Consider the following 22,085-nt stretch of genomic DNA (forward strand, 5'->3'; position numbering starts at 1 on the left):
TAAAGATGCTCCAAGAATATGATACTATGAAAGTAATCCAAAGGAAGTCTTTTAAGCTTTAACCTTGTTTCCCAGTGGAAGAGTCCTTGCTTTTCCAGGGCAGGCTGAGGAAGGAGAGCCTGTTGGGAAAATTAGACTGGCACTATTACAACAGAAAATTAGATGCATCAAAGACATTCTTGAAGATCTTTTGGTTTCAGAGCTAGATTTTTTGAATTTTTACAATTTTTTTCTTTCCTCAGGTCATAAACCTTTCTTTGATCAATTCACCTGTCTTCTTCCTTGCATCCAAATGCTGTTTTTCAACTCCATTACTTTGGTTTGAGAAATATACTTTAAAAAAAAGATTTAACTTTAGCAAGTTCATTTTCCTTTTGCTAAAATCTACATTTAGAAGAGGCAATGTAGTACTTATTTGTGCATTAATACTGTAGAAATTAGAAGGGTTTTAAAGAAAAGAGCAAAGATCACAAGGAAGAAAACCTGATCCAGTGAATGGGAAACTAGTGAACTGTTTTTCCAAACATCACAGATGTGCCTTAATCATATATACCAGAGAGAGGGCTAGAAAAGCCACAAGTATTCAACCAAGAATTACTAGAGAAGCTGAAAAAATACTACAGAAAATGAAGGTAACAACCCAAGTGGTCACAATATTCTCATCCATTTCCATCTTGATTAATTCTATTTTAAATCTGTTAGATATTGGACCTGCACACAAGTTTTTGAATGTTGTGTAGTGGCCCCTTCTGATCTTCAATTGAGTTCCTCTTGTAGTAGCCTGTGATGTGCCGTGAATGACTGTAGTGGAAGAGGTCATGAGAAGTGTACATGTGCATGGAGAAACACACTTCACACATGGGGCTCTTTCATTTTCCCCTCCCCTCCCTGAACTGTAAACATTAATTGTGGATGCTCACAAATTGCTTGTTTATAGAAGTAATAGCTTCTTGAAATTAATCACTGAATTTATAACATTTCAAATTCTCTTTGGAGAAATAAGAACATGACAGTAATAATAGTCTGGCCATAAATGCCTAGGTGAACTAATCCATTTTGGAAGGTATTGAAAGGTTCTATAGCTTGGAGTAAACTCAATGAAATAGACAAGCAGTTCTACCCTTCTAAATCCATGGAAACCAGAGGGCTTAGAAGGGAGTAACTGCTTAGGATTGCACTGAGGGTCTATTATTCAAGACTTGTTCACCCCTGTTATCAGTTGGGCCACACAGTATAGCTGCCTTTCAGGAAAAAAGCAGAATATTTCACTTGAAGGCAGGTAGTGCAAGCCAGTTGGAAAGACAAATCTGCTGAAGGCAATTTCTGATCAGTGAAACAGGAAAAAAGGTGTTTAGCTATAGAACACAAAGTAATACACACTTTCACTGCTGCTCTGCCCACTCAGAATGAAAGCCACAACCTTTGGGGCATTTCAGTTCTGGCTCACACTATCAGATTCTCTTATTTTAAATTGTCATTTGTTATTTCAAGAGATGCATCTTGCATATAGACCTTTTTCAGCTGGTTGGTTTAGCCCAATCAAAAAAGAACAGTGTGGATACTAGCTTAAAAGCCTGCATTCCAAATAAGTGTTAAGGGGTTGATCTGTATCTTTTGATATAAAGGAATTGGAGGCTACAATCAACACAGTTCAAATGGAAATCATTAAGAAAGAAAACAGCTGCAAGATATTTGAGACTGAAATGCAAGAGATGCAGGGGCATCTTCAAACACTGTCTGGTAATGTAGAACTGTTTGATATCCTTACAGGCATTTTAGTTTTTAATTAGGGATGGGCATGAATCAGATCATGAACTAAAGTCCATCATTAGCTTTGTAGTTTGTGAAGTGATAATTGTAGAAGGATGTCCAGTGTGGACAGTTCATGAACTTTCTGTGGTAGATTGTGAATGGATACAGTTCCAGGCTGACTGTCTCTGCTCAATGAAACAATGTACAAAACTCCAAGGTGCTTGTGGGAGGGGGGAATTCTCCAGCCTTGGAAACACCTATAGGAGCCTTCCAAGGCTTAACAAGCACTGCAGGTTGCCAATAACAGAGTTCCCATTCTGCTTGAAAGCATCAGAAAGCCTGTTCCTCTACAGTCTCTCCAAATTGGGAGTGGATTACATTTCTGGGGTGTCAGGAAAAAGCCAGTGACACCAAACTCAAAAAACTTAACCTGGGCAGCAATCCCACCAGACACTCGAAGCAGGCAAGCATACTTCTGGGCCATTCTTTAGACTCCTTTCTGTGACTGCAGCTTTTCCAGAGAGAAAAAAGGTCTCCCCAGTACCCTCTCTGGAAAAGCAGTCACAGAAAGGAGTCTAAAGAATGGCCCAGAAGTATGCTTGCCTGCTTCGAGTGTCTGGTGGGATTGCTGCCCAGGTTAAGTTTTTTTAGTTTGGTGTCACTGGCTTGTTCCTGACACCCCAGAAATGTAATCCATGCCCAACTTGGAGAGATTGTAGAGGAGCAGGCAGAACGGTGAGAGCTGGTTTGGTGTGGTAGTTAAGTGCACAAGTGCATGACTCTTATCTAGGTTTGATTCTCCAGTCCTCCACATGCACCTGCTGATGTGACCTTGAATCAGTCACAAGTTCTCACAGAGCTGTTCATCTCAAGAACAGTTTCTGTTACAGCTCTCTCAGCTCCACCTACCTCACAGGCAGTGCCGGCTCTATGGGATGCGGCGCCTCAGGCAGGCTCCTCTCTGGTGTTACCATCCTGCTTCTCCTGTTTGAAGTTATCACATTTTAAATATATGAAACACTGTATGGCTTGCTTTGGCACGTGACTGACATTTTTGTCTTGCAATTTCTCTCCCTAACAAGATCTAATTATTCCTGTAGAGAACACATTGTACCAGTCATCCACCATGAGCCACTACACACAATTTTGCATGACAGAACTCTTGTTGGAAAAGTTTCAATGCCAAGCAAAGCTGTGACTACTATCCTCAGATACAAGCAGGGGGAAGGGGGAAGTAGTCAGATGTGAGTGCTACAATTGTATGTACCAGCTCATAGATCAATAAATTATCACTTGAATCTAGTGAAGGAGATCCATACGTGTAAGAAGATTTCTATGCATGTATTCATTGCTGGATTAAGAACCACAGGTATAAATAAGGTTGCCAAGCCCCCGGTCCAGGCCAGCGGGGGGAATCTCCCCTGATGTTGTCGAAGAAATGACGTCACCTGGAAGTGATATCATCATGCTGGTGCACAGTGGCTGCTCTAGGTGTTTCTGGGAAAACTCTATGGTTTTCCCAGACGTTCTAGCCATTTGGGAGGGAAAACTCTATAGTGCAATAGGCACCATAGAATTTTCCCCTCCCAAATGGCTAGAGTGTCTGGGAAAACCATAGAGTTTTCTTGGAAACACCTAGAGTGGCCACCAGTGCCATCGCTGGCGTGATGACATCACTTCTGGGTGATGTCATTGTATCACGCACACGCAAAAGTCCCCCTCCAGAGAGCGGAGGGGACTTGGCAACCCTAGGTATAAATTTGAGGTATATTGGAGGCAGATATTGTTTATCAGGATGGCCTTACTTTCAATTTAATTATACTATGTAAGACTGTTCACATTCTGTCCCAGCTATATCTTTTTTATAAACTAAGATTGGGTCAGAGTACAAATTATTTTTCTTGTAATGGTACTCTAAACCCAGGGACGAATTATGGTATAAATAGTTTTCTAAGACTGTATGATGCTTTTTTGCACTTTTTAATCTGTTCATGGCTAGATTTACCACCGGCTGTAATACTTTCTAACCAAAATTCAGAGGATTAGTCTGTTGCTGCAAAATAGAAAAGAGTCCAGTAGCACCTTTAAGACTAACAAATTGTATTGTAGCATAAGCTTTCAAGAAACATAGCTGTCTTTGTCAGATTCATGGAGGGTATGTAGAAACTGGCTTGAGATAAAGAGGTGGTAAGGGGAGGGGGGAGTGGATGCAGGGAGTGCCATGTAAATGCAAAGCAGTTCCAAGAGTCATGAAAAAAGTAGAATGGGCAGTCCAGGCTGAGTGTAATCACATCCTTCTATTGATGAATTTGAATGGAATACCTGAAAGGGAAAGGCAGTTACATCTGGTAATGAAATAACCATCCAAAAGTCCCGATTCAATCGAAGTCCGAGTGAAATTTACAAATGAATTCCAGTTTAGCAGCTTCCCAGTAGATTTTGGTTTTGAAATGTTTCTGTTGAACTATGTGACCTTTAAGTCCTAGATGTAATATGTCCTGGTAGATTGAAGTGTTCTTCTAATGGTTTCTGGATACTGCCATTTTTTATCTCAGATTTATGTCCATTTATTCTTTTGCTAAATGTTGGCTGGGTTGTCCTATGTATAGAGCAGAGGGGCATTTTTGACACGAGGGACTGCCTCTCCCTATATGTCCGTCTAGTTTCTACTAGAACCAGGGCCTTTTTGAGTCTGGCATCTACCTGGTGGAATGAGCTCCCCACAGAAATCAGGACCCTGCAGGATCTATTGCAGTTCTGCAGGGCCTGTAAGATAGAGCAGCTCTTCTGCCAGGCCTTTTGGTGAAATTTGGACATCTGACTCGTCTCACCCCTCCTACTGTATATTGGCCTGACCTGCCTTTTATTGCTTAGTGTGTGGAACAGCTGTTTATCAGCGGGCCTTAAGCAGATTTCTGGAATACAGCCATCTTGTGCTTAATCAGTACTGCTGAATTGTAGTCTATTAGTTTGATGATTTTAGGATTTTAATGAATTAATGTATATGTTCTATGTTGTAACCTGCCCTGAGCCTGCCTTGGCAGGATGGGTGGGATATAAATCTCATCAAATAAATAAATAACACATTGGAGGATGAGCAGCTGTAAGAGCCAGAGATTGTGTAGTTGACACCATTGGGTCCTGTAATCATAGTTTCTGGCTAGATATGTGGGCAGAGTTGGAATCTGGGTCTGTTGCAGTCTGGTTCCTGTACTGGTGACTCTGTTAGATGGACCATGATTGTTAGTGAGAAGTCTTTTAAGGTTGGGGGGCTGTCTGTAGGCAAGGAGAGGTCTTCCACCCAGAGAAGCATCATTTTGTCAGATGGGTTGTAGGTCACTGATGATATGTTGGACATGTTTGATCTGGGAACTATAGGTGACAACCAGTGGTGTTTTGGTGATGGTTCTTTTCAGTTTGTCCTGAAGTAGGCTGTTTCTGGGTACTAGTCTGGCCCTGTCAATTTGTTTCTTCATCTCATTTGGTGGGTACCATAGTTCCAAAAATGCTTGTTGTAAATTCCTTAAGTGAGAGTCACAATCAACAGCATTGGAGCAGATACAATTGTAATGGAAAGCTTGGCTGTAGACAATGGACCAAGTAGTATGATTTGGGTGGTAGCTGAAGGCAAGTAGATATGAGTATCGGCTGGTGGGTTTCCAGTATAAGGTGGTGTTTATCTGTCCATCATGTAGTTGTACAGTGGTGTCCAGAAACTGTACCTGTTGTGTAGAGTGGTCCAGTCTCAGGTTGATGGTGGAGTGGAGTTGTTGGAAGTCCTGGTAAAATCTCTCAAGGGCTTCCTTCCCATGGCTCCAAATGATTAAGCTGTTATCCAAAAACTTTAAGTACAGGAATGGCTTTAGTGGATGGGAGCTGAGGAAGTGCTGCTCCAAGATGACTCCTGAAGGCTTTCACAACCTGGGGCCTGTTTACTTGAAATATTACCTTTGCCAGATGAGCCTGTATGACAGCTTCATTCTTTTGGTCAGCTCCTGCTCTTCATCCCTTCTTTATCATGATGTATTCAGCCATGGCTTGTATACAAGCTGTCTTAGTGGCAGTCCCCACTAAACCCCCAGGAGACATCATGGTGTACAGTGAGATGTTTTAGCAAAGGCAGCTCAAAATCCTGTTTGTTCTCATGTCATCCAATGACTGAAGACTGAACTGCACAACAGCGAATCTTCCAGGCCTAAGGAAGTGTTCTGTGTTCAATGGGACAACTTTTGTATTAAGTATGATCAAAACAATAGCCTTAGAAAGAGCTACCTTACAGTGGAATCCTAACACCACTGTCCTGGGAGCAAGCACCAATGAGTTGTTTTGTCAAATTTTAATGTGTGGAGTGAAACGGATGGTTTCCTGCAGATGGAAATGCTCAAGAAAAACTGTTATTAATGGAGGATGCCATGAATTTGAAGAAATTGGCTGCTCTATCCACCCAGGATGTCTTGTACAAAGAAAGAGAACTGCTAAACATTCAGAGAGAGCTAGAGCAAACTGTAAATACAACGAAGGAAAAAGAACATAATATTCATCTTCTAGAAACTCAGGTAAGCCATTCCCTATTTGGTCATGAATAATTTTTTTCAAAAATGCATTCAATGTCGAGGGCTGTAGTTTTGAATGACTGAGTTTTGGACCAGCTTTTAGTGAAAAGATGCAGGTTTCTGACTAATAACAGGCAAAGGAACTAAATTTCAGTTAAACAGGATATTTATTTGCTTAAAGCAGGGTTTCCCAAACTTTTCTTTCTTGTGGCCTGGTTATTTTTACACTTCTCCTTTGTGACCCACTAAAATTCGGGGTTGGAGCCTGGAGACTTTTAGGGTGGAGCTGGAAGACATGAATTATGTCATTTCCTGCAGTGTCACTTCCAGGTCACGGGCCAAGTAACGTCACTTCCAGGGCACACTGAACCAAAACTCCACCTCTTCCTGTGAGGTCACTTCCAGGGAACTCCCCCAAACCTGCCTCTTCTTCTGAAGTAACTTCGTTTTCAGAAAAATCTCTCTGAAACTCATGCTGAGCCAAAATGGGGGTGGAAAGTGGGTGGTCTGCAACTTTTTCACATTCCCAGGCTCCTCTTTTTCCACCCCCACACCTGCATGCACCTGTTTGTGTGTTCTTCTCCAGCTTGCAAGCACTCCTAATGCCCATGTTCAATTGCCTGCAGCACCTACACAACCCTTCCTCAACAGCACTGCCAGTGTATGCAGTTGGGAGTGCTGTTGCCATTGCTATCAGGAACGCCAGCACTGTGTACCACCCACACTGGGCCCTGGCAGCTCCTCTACCTCAAAATATGCTGACAGATTTAGTAGGCCCTTCCTTCAGCTGCTACTACTGGAACCCTGCCTCAAGCTACAACCAAGCTTGCTTATGTCACTATAACAGTGTGCCTCGCGGTCTCACTGGATCGCTTCTATATGCGGCTTATGGCTACCCTAGCCCCTCTTCAGCTTCAGTTCTTCTTGAATTTTACCTCACGGCTATGAAACTCAAGGGGTGGGTGTAATATGGATTTCTCAATACTAGTCTCTTCAGGGGTTTTGTTTGGCTTTCAGATGGATATAAACTCAGTTTGTAGGGGACCACAGCAGCTTTGATAGTTTTCCCAATACACTGGCACCAGAGAACTTTAAAATAAACCACAGAAATTTATTAACGTACACACACCGTCTTCAACTGGGGAATGGGAAATATATACATGGGCTATATTGTATCTCAAGCAGTTAACAGTTTCTTCGTAGTTCAGGCTTTATAATATCTAATTCACTTAGGTCTCTCAGATTCACAGTTCATATAGATTCACTCTCCAACACTATTCTAGGTTGGCCTCTTGGGTATAATGTGCCAAGTCTCTTAAGTCGACTGGTGTCTCTTCTCCCAGCCCTTCTAGACCCACATCTTTCCCTCAACCACCTCTTTAGCTCTTAAGAGAAGTGTCTCTGTGTCTGTGACCTCTCAGGTCTTTTACTGTGACTCTCCTTTAGTCACACACAGCCCCTTGGCTGTCTTTATAGAGTGAACAGTGAGCTTTGCTTCTCTCGAAGGCTCTCCTCAGCTCCTGTCTCAGCTTCTTCTCAGACCAACTGCTCTCTTCAGCAGTCTCCCTCAGACTCCGTCTGTTACTAACTGCCCTCAGCCATTAGCTGTCAATCACCTCTGAGAGTTCCGCGCACTCTGGCTCCCACCCTCAAATTATCTGACGCAGGCTCTATATGTCCTTAGTTTTCTTGTTAACCCGTTCATTACCGTCACAGTCACTCTTCAAGCCTAGGTTTTCTCTGCACAACAAAGAGATGGGGGAAGGAAGGAAGCAGAGCAGAACTCAGGCTTTGCTGGGGGCGGGGCTAGCTTTGGCTTTTCTTGTGACTCGGTATGGAGGCTTCCGTGGCCCGGTATCAGATCGCGACCCTGTTAATGGGTAACACTGGCTTAAAGTATTTTTACTTCTCAGAGTACAATCTAAATTGATGTGCTTTAATATAAACCAGTATTAGGTCATCAAATTAGGATAAACTGATTTGTGATTCCATTTTTAATCAAACAGTTAACTGTTCTGAAAAACTTGTTTAAAAAAATGACAGACTTCCCAAGGAACACTGGAAGCATTAGATCTATAAAGAGTCTTACGATTTCTCTTCACAATGACACAAATTTTCCCTAGAAGAGCAACTCCTAACTACCTGTTGTACTTGCAGACAGTAGCATCTTTTAAACATGTATACAGGGCTTTGTAGGCATGCCCACACTGGTTTTGCACCAAAGGTTGCACATATGGCTAACATGGAAACCAAAATACAATTCAAGTAAAAATTGTTTATATAATAGAATGTGGGGGCTGTAATGCTTTTCTCTCTTTTTAAAATACAAAATTAGTATTTCAGCATCATAGTGGGAGACAAGGGGAGAATGGACCCCTTGTCCATCATGAAGAGTCCTCCTCCGAGGAAAGAAGGACATCTTGATGGGCGATTCCCACCCTCTATTCAATGAGGCAGGAACAAATTCTTTTCCACTTTCTGTCTCTGCTGTCGGAGTCACCCATGTCCTCAGTTTTGGCAACTCTGAAAACAGTTAACAAATCTTCTACGCTATGAAAGAATCAACAAACATGAACTATAATGAGGAAAAAGATGAGTAACAGTAAAGGAGCAATAGGACAGGAGTGGTCCTGCTGAAAAGAAGATTGAAGAATGACTCTGGTGGTAGAGAAGACTTTGGGAGGGATGAGATATCCTCCTTTCCTCAGAGGAGAAAGACCCTTCAGGATAAGTATCCAAAACACCTCCTTCGTGACCCACTAAGCAGACCTAGTAATGTGTTTTCGTCTCTCTTGAAGAAACTTTGGCTATCCCACCCTGTCAGTAAGATATATTTTGGCTATTTGCTCAGCACGGGAACCTGAGGGAAGGGATAGATCATCCTTTAACTTAAGGTGAAATCAGGAGTTGTAATTGCTGAGAGTACAAGCACATACTGTTATTAGATATCAGGCTAATGAGAGGTTCTTAAACTATTCAGTTACTTTAAATCAGGGGTGGGGAACCTTTTTTCTGCCAAGGGCCATATGGATATTTATAATATCATTCGCGGGCCATAAAAATTATCAACTTAAAAAACACTGCTCCACTGAGGGAGAATGATTCAGGCCAGCAAAATTAATGCAAGTAATTGTTTTCCTATTTGAAGTCATGTGGGGAGAGCCTAATCTGGCACACACATATACACACACGGCCTGCCGCCCTAGGCAAATGCATAGGTCTAGGGCTTTTTTGTAGAAAAAGCCCAGCAGGAACTCAGTAGCATATTAGACTACATCCCCTAATATTAGCATATTAGGTCACACACTCATTAGCATATTAGGTCACACCATCTGGGATAATCAAGTGCAAACTGAACTGTGACAGTAATTTTTCCAAGCCCTGAAGCAATTCTGGCCGGCCAGCCAGACCCCTGGGAGGCTGCCACACAGTACATTGGGCCCTGTGATCCCTGCCTGGCCCTGGGGAGGCTGCTGCACAGCGCAGCTGGGTCCCACGATCCTCACTGGCCAGCCAGGCCCCAGGGAGGCTGCCACATGGCAATCTATGTATCTGTCCAGCAATTCCCGAGGGCCACACCAAGTGACCTCGAGGGTCATATATGGCCCTCAGGATAGAGGTTCCCCACTCCTGCTTTAAATCATTATACTGAGGGGCTTTTGTTCCAGTGTTTTCCCAAATACTCTAATACACTTATTTGTATAATTGTTGTTTTGGGGCCCAGAAGGCTGGTACCATATTCCCAGTACCCAAACATCTTCTCTTTGGACACCAGTGGTTAACTGATTTTTAAGGTCTCTACAGGCAGTTCTAATCCCAGCAGACCAGGGATCCCTATACTCCTCAGAGGTAACTCTCCCTGTTTGACTTTGTAGGAAATTTCTTCTTTCCCTAGAAGATTTATCCCCTTTCCTTTGGCCAGAATGGAAGTCTTTATCTACTACCCAAACTTCCTTGCCAAACTTCCCCCCAGTTCTATGTTCAAAGTGCTTTCAGCTAATGCTGAATTCAGACTGTGTTTAGTCAAAGCTGACATCTGACTCTGTCAGCACTAAACCCCTTTTCTGTCAGGGCTGTTCTCAGTTGGTCTCTGTACACATCTCTTCTCAGTTAAGGCAGGAATCTAACTGAATCTCCTCAGCATACAGCTCACACAAGACTTTTTCTGCTCAGCTGAAGCTAACCAATCAGATTGCCTAGAGCAGTCTCTGTCACTCAAGGCTCTCTGAAGAATTAACCCATCACAGTCCTTTGGTTGTTTGTAAAGCACTTCTTAGCTTCCTTTTAAAAAGTGCAGTCTATCACATCCAGCAAGATGCCTTCACCTCAGGAGGACATAGCCACTAAGGATTTAAAAATTTTAAGTGACGAAGACTTGACCTGGGTTCAACACTCTGGGAAAGTGGTTTTTTTCTGCTTTTGCCCCAGCACCATGGAACATTTGTGTGCCTCCTGGGATTTCTCCAGTTTTTCTCCCATCTTTCCCAAACCTGTTTTGATGCAAAATTTTGGGAAGGATTGCAGCAAAACCTGGATGGCTGCTGAGTGGGAAAGTTTTGATATTTCTAGTCCCCACCCACATGGCAGTCATTTTCTGTTTCTTTCTCCATAGTAGCTATTCATCCTCCCCCATGATTTTTTTTAAAGAATGGAAGAAGCCCCAGTTCAGGATGGGGGATGGCAGTGCAAATCTTGCCATGTGGAAGTCTCATTGCCATTACACTAAATCAGCAGCCCTAGGAGAATCACGCTAGCCTGCCTCTTGTGGGACAATGCCTAAATCTGTATTGGGATAGAGTGAAATGTACTGCTAATGACATCGCTGGTGTGGTAGAGAATGGGTATGCATTGATGGGTATACATAACCCAGTCCTGCAAGGGATCCTCACATGAAAACCTTCCACATTGCCAATACAGATCTCACTGCATTGCAGTGCAACATCGTTGCAGCAGATGTGCAAGTCGGCAAACAGTTGTCTGGATCCCTGTAACAGATTGGGAAAGGCCATACATTTGACTGTCACTAGGGGATTCAGTAGCATCAAATGACCATACACTTGGTGCAGGAGTGATCAGTTTACTATTCACTTCTATAGTGTTCTTTATTCAGCTTCAGCAGCAGATTCAGAAGCTCCAGGATATGGAAGGAAAACTTACAGAAAGTAGACTGGAATGCTTACAGCTACAGGAATTACTCCAACAGCTAGAGGAGAAATACCTGACTGGTGGCCAGTCTACACAACAGCATATTGTTCAAGAACTCCGGTAGGGATATTTAAGCATATTGTCAATCCTTTGGTACTTCTAGAACTATTGAGCACCTACTTTTCACACTAAATGGTCATTGGCTTGCTTGTATTAAAAATCCCCAATACAATTTCTTTATCCTTGAGCAAGGAGGGGAAGGAAGTAGAGCCACCACTTAGAACTTCCACATAATATCCATATTCAGAAGTCACATACCTTTTAATATTAGATGGTGGAAAGGAACATGCATTGGGCTGTAGCCTTAAATTATATCCTAATGTTCACAACTGTCATATATGAAATAGGAGCTTTTGAAAATTAGGTCTTGCTAACAATGTCCAACTCACTTAAAGCACATATAGAACTACCCTACTTTTGTTTGGCTATGAGCAATGTAATGTATTTGACTATTTCCCCTCCTAAATACACCTTTTAGCAGATTTGTGTATGGATCGGAATTTAAATATTATTTACACCTAGAGAGGAAGCTGAAAAATTAAGACAAATGCTCAAAGAGAGAGAGCTTTCAGCTGATGAGGATAAATACTTACACAACAAGATGGCAGAAGACTGTGGACATCTGATAGGAAAAAATGCCCTCTTACGAACTCAAATGCTGGAAGCAACCCGGCTGTTAAGCAAGGTATGTTTCCATCTGCTACCCAGGAAGTTAGTTCCTTATCTTCATTGTCTTTCCTTGAAAATGATTAGAAAAGATGACATGCTAGTTCCCTTCCAAAATATGTGTTTGTGTACTTATTAATTTGTTGGAAATACATGCATATATCTAAAGCATAATATAATAGGTTTTTGTGTTTCAGCTAATGCAGCAAAGTATTACTGTAAAACCACTTAAGGCTAAGGCAGTAGCTCAATGAATCAAATGTACAGGTTCCTGGGTCGGTGCCAGCAGCACTGTAAGAGGAATGCTACCATATTCCAAGCACTGGCAGAAAAGCAACATCTCCTTAGTTGCATCATACAAATGTCTGTTGGCTTATGGCTACAGCACAGCTCTGTGTCATCTCCTTTAAAAAGATTTTTAAAGCAAATGGACCAGAGCATGAATTGGCTACTATTTATACTTCTGTAGTGGTCATGAAACAAACTATTGGTTGTGCAGCAGCCACAGCTCAAGGTATCAAAGGTAGAATCACTAGTTTATATAAGTTTTAAATGAATGAATAAATACAAAGTTGTATTTATAAATAAATACAGAGTCGCAACATTATAGTAGACTTGTTGAATGCAATGGGGTGACACTAAAAGTCGTGAATTTCCATCCTATCTATCCAGAATCTGTATTTGTTTCCTAAGGAGAAGCATGAGTGTGCACTGAAAAGTAAACTCCTTGGGAATAGTCAGCATTCTGAGCCACAATAGCAGCCAAGATCTCAAGGAGCCATAGAAATATGGGCTTAGGTGCTCTCTCCAAGGGCATATCTGCAGATACTTTTTTCCACTTTGAGACTGAAGTGTTAACTGCATTTGATCTCTGTAGGCCAATCAACATGTACACATAAACTGTGCTGATTTCCCAAGAAGTGGCAGAGATAAATTGCCAGAAAGTACCATGGGTGGATCAGTCTTTGTAGCCAATGCATAAAAGCATGACATTTGATTTTTCAGGTACTGCTTATTATAGTTCTGGCTTCATACTGTAACATGAATATGGAAGCACTGCAAGCTACCAGAAGAATATGCCCGCTCCCTCAAAATCATTTTCATAGGATAGTTTCTCCCAATTTGCTACTCCACTGGCCCCAACTGAGCAAACTGGCTAATTATACTATTGTGCAGTATGCCATCTCCACATCCCTAGGAAAGCTACACATATAGCTTTCCATAGCATTATAATGCTATTCAGTTGCACATATGATGCTGTCCAGTGTGGAGATGGCTAGAAGGTAGAACCCTATTTGTAATCTGTACATGGAGCTGCCCCATGTGTGATCAAGATAATGCTATGGTAGTAAGGAAGGAAGAAATTAGCATAGTCATGTTGGTGTCTTGTATGCCCTCAACCATTCTATGCAAGATGTTTTTACTAATGTATATTCTAACTCATGGAAATGCTATAGAAGCAACTGAGAGAAGAAGAAAATACTTCCTATTCAAGATGGGTGTCTGAACTTGTATCAGGAAAAGAGGAAGAATGGCATCTTAAAATGGAGCTTTCCTACTTGAAGACACTACTCCAGGATAGTAAACAGAGGGTTCTTAAAGGACAGGATAAGGTCATTACATGCTTTTTAAACACTGACAGATCATAAATTCTGCAGCAGCACACTTAAACTTTGGAGGATGTGCTTGACTATCAAGTTCTTAACACATAAGTTTATTTAGCTCTAGCCTTCCACTATAACTTGGAATTCAGTTGGGAATAGCTACTTAGAAAAGCATTCCCCTTATGCTGTGAAGAGTGAGCATTGTGTATGTTATGAAAGTTGTGACAAATCATTTACTAGTATTTCCCCCACCTGTCCATCAAAGTCTGTCTTCCCAGAAGCCTAATTTTATCTCTGCATACAACTGTCTGATCTCTTTCACAGCTGCCTGCTTCTGTTTATTATCCTATTTCTTATTATGATCATTTCCCCAATTTTCAAGGATGCCATATTTGAAGGTTCAGAGAATATGGGGGGTCATACCCCACCCAACATGCCTGCGTTTCAGACCGCATGGAGTTATTTCAGACGGCATGTCCAGCTCATCATTCCACTCAGTGTAGAATGGTTTTATACAATTAGTTTATTTTTAGATTTGAAATACCTTAATGATGGTGACCACTTGTTGAGATGACTGCTACAGTTATTTTAAAAAAGCCCCAACAATAGCATTCTTTCCAATTTAATTTCAACATATTAAAAATAGGCATTTAAACCTTGCTGAATAGAACATACTATCTGAAGTTATACCCCATTGCCAAAAAAGTTAGCATTATATCTATTGCTACTATAGCTTAGTATAATTTCTAAAGGAGCTTCTTGTTCTTATGTAGCCAAAAAAGGGGAAATGCAAGGATTTAAAAAGGGCCATAAATTTCACTCTCCCCTAATTTCTTTCCCTTCCCTGAAAACTCTAACTTCTCCCCTTTTCTTGCTTCTTTCTCGCCTTCCCATCCACCAGCTAACCTAACTTCATCTGCCCCATCTTCAGCTTTCCCTCCTTTCTGCCTCCTGGCAGAAAACACACTGGATTAGGCCCAGTTGCATGTGAGGAATTGGCAAAGACTTACCAGAGCCCCTCACTTTCCCCCATCATCTCCTTCTGGCAGCCTTTCATAGATTCCTTCTCTCCTTCCTGCCTATCCTTTATTTTGCCGTCTTCAGGTATATTGCTTCATTTAAACTACACCTTTCTCCACAATGAGGATTCAAAGTATCTTTATATCATTCTCCTCTGCAATGTTGTATGCTCATAACCACCCTGGTAGGTAGGTTAGGCTGAGAGTGTGTGACTAGCCAAAGGTCACTGTGTCTTCCTGAGCAGTGATAATTCACAAGTGGATCTCCCAGAAAATAGTCTTAAGCACTAAAACACAGTGGCTTTTGTTGTGACTGCTTTGAATAGTAGCAAACACTGAGCCTTGGTGAATCATGTAAGTCACATAAGAGCAAACAGCCTGGTTGTTGCTGGCTGGCATACCTTTCCTTAATGCGCCCTCTTTCAAAGTCAAAACAGTTGTGAAAAGAGCCCTGCCCCTTACTGACCAAGGTTTGAAAGCTGGCAATACTGTTCAGGTTGGTTAGCAATCCCCCGCACAATGGCCACCAGAGAGTGCATTCATTTCTTAAACATACAGGTCCTGCTTCTATTTGGGGTGGGTGTTAACCCCCAAATACATTTTTTTTTTAGATTTTCTGTGAGCCTAGGTATATTTTCAGGCTTGTAGAAAGATTTCTCTATTCATGGGTCCAGTGTCTGGCTTTAAGCATCCACAGATTTGGCCATGATGAGAATTAGTAGGAAATCTACAAAGACTTGCAGGGTGAATTTCCCATTCCCCCATTATTTTCCCCTTCCTAAAAAGCACCCCCCCCCCCGGTTTATGGCCATCTTGGACATCCTTTAGCCCTTGTTTGGATAGGATATGGATAGGGATGGACACTACCCTGAACCAAGACAAAAGGCCCCACCTGAACAGTCCCAAACAAAACTGGCAGCCATTTAAACCTAACAGCTTCGCTGTACACCCACACTGCTCAGCTTTTTAAATGGCCTCAAAGAGCCAAATTGGACAAAAGTCCAGTAAATGTTCCGGAAAGATGCTGAACATTGGTTTGGTGGCTCCAAACCAGTGCAAGTTCATGCCAAATTTTGGCTCATGTGGTTTGTGCCCATCCCTAGATATGGAGATAAAAATAAGCATTTTCTTTCTAAAGACGTTTGTTCACTATAAGTAATACTTCAGGGCTCTTCTAGCACTGAGAGTGTGCCAACCCCTTTTCTTTGGAAACTTAGGCTTTGAACAAAATTGTGGTAGGTGCAGTTCCTGGAACCTACGGAATGCAGAATTAACTGTGAGGATAAACATGGGATCAGGTCTAAGGGCCACTTTGTCTTTATGCAAGATGCAAAGGTTGTCTTTGACAGAAAGGGAGCCTATTTCAGACACCTTCCTGGTTGAGGTGATGTCAGCAAAGAACAGAATCTTGGCCATTTGATGGAGACATTGTACATATATTTTGTGTGTATTTCTGCACCTGTAAGTCATGTCAACCTGCGATGACTGACCACTACTGGGGGCCTGGAGGATATTCAGTGAGGGGGCTGAACATAGCCTGCTCCCTGACGTGGTATTTCAAGGTAGGCTCCCATCCACAGTCAGTCCTGCTTAGCTTCCAAGATCTGATGAGACTGAGCTTGCCTGCGCTATCAAGGTCAGGGTTATAATGTCCACTTGTTGATCTTTGATCTTCTGGAGGACCCGGGAAAGAGGGAAGGGCAAATCGTAGAGTCTTGGACCAGGGAGCTATGAGCTCTTCCATTGCTTCTGCCCTGAAGTGGTAGAACTGTATGAAGAAGTGGCTGAACTGGTGATTTGCTAGGGAGGCAAAGAGGTCTACTTATGATTGTGCAAACTGATTATCTGGAAGAAAAGCTCCTTTTGGAGAGACCACTCTCCTTCCTGTATGGTTTGTCTGCTGAGCCAATCTACTTTGTTGTTGGAAGACCTCTTTATGAGTTGTGCTGTAATCAGGGGTTGTTTTGTAGAAAAATAGGTGGTGGAGCTCATCCAGGGATTGTTATGCAGCTGCAATACTATTCAATGGGCAAGGAGGTGGAACTCTCAGAAAGGTTAAGGAGCTGTGCTCCCAGGCTCCAACAGGCTGGCTGTAATTGATAAGTTCTTCTCAGCCCAGGTAAAGATTTTCAGGACTTCTTTGTGAAAATTGGAAGACCTCAACCCTCCTTGCTGGTTGATGCAGGTCTTTGCCAAAATATTGTCTGTTCTTATGAGAACGCGTCTGTGTTTGAATTGTCAGTGAAAATGTCTTAATGCTAGCCATATGGCTCTTTGCTCCAGGAGACTGATGTTCATCTTGGATTCTGCTCTTGGCGAGGTTCCTTGGATTGGATTGTCATCTAACACTGCTCCCCATCTTGAGAGGCTGGTGTTGGGGAAAATCGGCAGTACTCTTCACTTCCAGTATGTTTTTACTTTGTGAGAGACTGGATGGTTTGGTCCACCAAAGGCCAGTCCTCACTTGGACTGGCATTTGGAAGGGCAGGTTTGTTCTCCGCATGATCTGAAGTTGGTATAGTCATAAGAGCTGTTGCAGCTGTCTAGTGTGCAATCAGGCCTATTGGATCGCATCTAAATGAGATATCATGAGGCCTAGTGGCTTGGCCAGGGTCATGAGGTGTGTAGACCTGGCCTTGATTATGGAGCTTGACAATTCCATTATTCCTTGTTCTTGTTTTGAGGCGGGAACAATTGGTTGATGGAGGTGTCAATGATAACTCCCAGATGTTTCAGTTGTTGAGAGGAAGATAGGGAGCTCTTTTGTAGGTTGACTATGGATCCTTAATCCTGAAGGCACTGTATGGTCAGCTTTGTGTCTAGTTTGGCTTTGTTTCTAGTGGTTCACTTGATCAGGTGGTCATCTAGAGATGGATGGATGTGAATACCTTGCTGTCTCAATATGACTATTGGAAGCACAGCACCCTCAGAGCTTAGAGAGGTCAAATGGGAGCACTCTGAACTGGAAGTGGAATTACCTGAAGCAGAGGTATTTTCTGTGAGCTGGGAGAATAGGAACATGAAGACATGCCTCCATGAGGTTGATGGAGGCAATTCTCCTGGTTACAGAGATTCCATAATGAGTGTAGCAATTCCATCCAGATATGCTTTGTCTTGACAAACAAGTTCAGGGATTTTAGATCCAGGATGGCCCCCATGGCAATATGCGGCTCATGCTACTCTCCTAGGTCTCCCTTGTGTTGGGGGCGCCTTCTCATGAGGGACAATCTGTCTCACCTGCCAACAAGAGCCATTGTTGTCTTGTAGGTGCAGCATTCCTGAAGTGGCTTTCATATTTCCCACTCTTAGCAGTTGAATAGACTACAAGGTGTCTGTAGGGTTTTCTTTCTCTCTCTTTTTTTTTGCTGTCTCCACTTCTGAGGTCCACAGGAGAGGGAGAGAGAGAAAAGGGGGAGGGGGAAGAGACAGGGCAAGGCAGAATCAATGGGAGTGAAGAGGAGGAAGAGAAACACAAAGTACATGAAATAGGACAGAGCCTGTTTGCTACACTTCCTTCTGAGGCAGGAAACAAACTGGAAAGGGTGACTCCCATGACACTGAACAGGAAGCTAAAAATTAGTTCCTGCCTCCCTTGATTGGACGGTGGAAATCACTCTATCAAAGATGTCATCTGCCTCAGAGGGAGCATGTGTAACTGATCCAATGTCACCCAGTGCGTTTCCAGGGCAGAGTGCAGATTCAAGGCTGTAGTCTGTAACTCTAACCACTATACCACACTGGCATTCATAGAGTGACTGCTGTTGAATATTAGCAAGCAGCAGGGCCTAGGTGAGTCATGCAAGTCATATGGTATCAAGATGTGGTCTCAAAGATCACAGCAGTCCTGAAAAGGACCCTGTCCCCTTTCATTGATTAACCAAAATTAAACCTGTTGTTGTTGCCTAGCAACAGCCACTGAGGACACCCGTTTCTTAAAGCTATAGGCATTCCTTTTATCATTTGGTGTTTTAAGGTTCCTCAGATTTGGTCAATGTCACTATTAGAATATATGATGATAGTAAACAGTCTGATCTATGCAGTGTGTTAAAGCTAAATACTAAGTAAGTGCTAACAGAAACTATTGGTAACAGGTGATGTCTCTCTGGCAAGGAAAAGAATCGGAGGGCCAAAGTCAGCACTCTCTTCAGTCACAACTAAGAGATTTAGAGAGGAGGCATTCCAGCATTCAACTGGAAAATTCCAAGCTTCAAACTGAAAAAACTCATTTGGTAGACTATATTTCTTACTTGCATGAACAGGTAAGTAGGTATGTTTGCCGCCCACTCCTTTGTACATTCCGACAGCAACCCTGTTAAGTTTACTCAGTGTAGTAAATAAAGTACATTAAGCTTGTATTAGAGGCCAAAGAGTTCACAGAAAGGATATTTCTCCACTTTACACAAGTTTATTCTACAAATCCTGAGTATCAGAAGAACTTCACCAATAAACCTGGCCATGGTAGAGTATTTCAGCAACAAGGGTAAAATAGCCATCTCCTTATTCCATAAACTACCAGCAGAAGGAAAGGAGGCTGTTTTGCCCAATATCCCCTTCATCACTGTGTAGGGCTGCCAGGTCCCTCCTGGCAACTGGCAGGGGATGGGACAACTTACCAGGAGCAGGAGGGAGACCACGTGATGTGCCTACATAACTGCCCAAGTGACCCAGAAGTGCCATCATCATGTCAGGCAATGTTCTGTTATTTGGGCAAACATACTATGCAAAATTTGGCTTCTATCATAGTTTTTGCCCAAATACTAGACCGTTGCCCCAACATGATGACATCACTTCCAGATCACGTGGGCAGTGATATAGGCACATCGCTATACATTGGATAGATCTTCTTTTAGAGGGCAGGTTCCCCCCACTGGTTAGCTGATTGGCAGCTGGATGGTGGACTCTGGCAGAGGGGGACCCCCACTTCCACCAGGGGGTCTGGCAACCCTATCACTGCAGCACCTTGTATGATGTTTCATTTTGTTAGCCAAGGCTTTCCACCTTATCAGAGAGGATTTTGGGGAAAGCGAAAGACTGGTTCTGCCATTTTTTTTCCATTGGATCCACGTGCTAGTTTTAGAAGAATCCCTATTAAGCATAGTTACTCATCTTCCCATTTAATTTACTCCATGCTCCAAAGACTTGAAACTCTGTGTGCTTGTCAAGCATTCAGACTTGTATTGACTAAACAGCTGCCCCAGAGCCTGCCAACCCCTTCCTGATGCATGGCTAGTAACTTCCAAAATTCAAAAATCTCAAAAGCAGTTTGTGCTTTATTTCGCCAAAGTCTATTGCTAATGAATATCAAAGGGGCTTTTAAAAAATGTATAATTCAACTGGATAAAGTACATAAAAGTCAGTTATCTAAAACTCATGTTCTTTTAGAGTTGAGACTGATTTTCTACCATCTAAGCATGCAACCATGAACATAGTTAAGTGCCAGATTCAGAACCCCATGAAACGTTTTATTTTTAAGGGGCAGCATGTGTTTAGCTTCTAAAGTCTGTTGATGGATTTGAAAATGCTTATGGAACACCAGATGAGAATCTCAGGAGTTTAAAGAACTAGTAGGGAACTAGTGAACAGGGCTATAGAACCAGCACTAAATGTAGTTTTTTTCTCCATTAATAGCAAAAGCTGAAACAATTTTTCTACATTAACAGGCTGCATGTCACAAAATTCAGCTTTCTGTAGTGCAGAATGTTGTGGCTTATACCTCAGCTTACAGCAGTTTTTTAGACAGATATAGCCACTGAGATTCAACAAGAAGGTTGCTTACCGTGCTTATCAATAGGCAACTTTCTGTGGCAATATTCTGTAGTGGCCAGTGTCTCCACTAAATAATATTAAGCTTGATGATAGGCCCCAGTTGCACAACATACTAAATAACCTGGGACAATCTGTTCTCCCTCCCACCATGATACCATAACTTCTGCAGCAAAAAAATTAAGAGAGTGGAAGCATACCATCCTTACATGGGATATGTCCACTTTTAAAGGCGTATGTGCAAGTGACAAAATGTTACAAAAAGCCAAGGAGCTATGAAGGTCATTGAAAGCCCCCTCCCCATTACAGAGCTTATCAGTTATCTCCATATTGGTTGTCCAGATCTTATGTATCTTCTTTTAAAAAATTTAGGAAGAATAAAATATTGGATTTATACTCCACCCTACACTCTGAATCTGAGTGGCTTACAATCTCCTTTATCTCCCCCCCCCCCCAACAGATACCCTGTAAGGTAGGTGGGGCTGAAAGAGCTCTCCCAGAAGCTGCCCTTTCAAGGACTGCTTTGTGATAGCTATATGAGCATATGAAGCTGCCTTATACTGAATCAGACCCTCGGTCCATCAAAGTCAGTATTGTCTTCTCAGACTGGCAGTGGCTCTCCAGGGTCTCAAGCTGGGTTTTTTCACACCTATTTGCCTGGACCCTTTTTTGGAGATGCTGGGGATTGAACCTGGGACCTTCTGCTTCCCAAGCAGATGCTCTACCACTGAGCCACTGTCCCTCCCCTATGGCTGACCCAAGGCCATTCCAGCAGCTGCAAGTGGAGGAGCGGGAATGAAACCTGGTTCTCCCAGATAGGAGTCCACACACTTAACCACTACACCAAGGTTCATCCCTCAAAAAAGATTATATAGACAGTCAAGACTGTAGATTTCATTTTTGTATTTAGTAGGTTTATTGTACCACAGTAAGTTAACATCTTTTCCCAATTACCTAGATTGCTGAAAAGAAAAGAGAAATCCATGGTCTCTATAGTCATGCTAATAGCTTGTCCAGTGACCTTGGTAATTTGAAGTCTTATGTCGATACAGCATCTCATCTGCAGGAAAAAAAAGGAAAGAGTGCTCCAGTATGTTAATAGAAACAACTCAATGGGTTAACTTTGTGAAGCAGTTATTAAAGTCTGTTGGCTCACTTGAAGAAAATTAAGGCATCTTTATAAAATAGTTTCTTCGAATTTTTTTGTATTCTGAAATTAATTAAAACTTGGCCTTTTAGTTGAGTTACAATGGAGACACTGATCTACCATTGGGTAACTGGCTTACTTAAATCTAGGGAGACCTTTGGATAATTCAAGAATGACCACTCGCTAATTTGAAAACAGCATTATAAAGTCTTCTAACTGAAAGAGCTATAGAACCCTTGATGGCAGGAAGGAAACTATAAACAGTGCAATCAGCGATTCTTACTACACACATTTAAATCCTGCCATCCTTCATAGTTTCAGAGAGTGGCTGTAGTGGTCTCCAGTAGAATGGCTAGATTTAAGTCCAGTGGAACCT

At 42.3% G+C, this 22,085-nt stretch overlaps 1 protein-coding gene across 1 annotated transcript; it reads left to right on the forward strand.

The window, feature by feature from the left end:
• Positions 1 to 551: 551 nt before the first annotated feature.
• Positions 552 to 21,749, forward strand: LOC132574715 (protein Hook homolog 2-like). Its single transcript, XM_060242951.1, has 7 exons — positions 552 to 632; positions 1,626 to 1,740; positions 6,124 to 6,308; positions 11,416 to 11,570; positions 12,033 to 12,195; positions 18,891 to 19,058; positions 21,521 to 21,749. Exons 1-7 carry the CDS (start codon positions 627 to 629, stop codon positions 21,659 to 21,661), a joined length of 933 nt encoding a protein of 310 aa, XP_060098934.1. The 5' UTR covers positions 552 to 626; the 3' UTR covers positions 21,662 to 21,749.
• Positions 21,750 to 22,085: the final 336 nt, after the last annotated feature.

Source organism: Heteronotia binoei, chromosome 7 (assembly GCF_032191835.1).
Source record: "Heteronotia binoei isolate CCM8104 ecotype False Entrance Well chromosome 7, APGP_CSIRO_Hbin_v1, whole genome shotgun sequence".
Lineage (NCBI taxonomy): Eukaryota > Metazoa > Chordata > Lepidosauria > Squamata > Gekkonidae > Heteronotia > Heteronotia binoei.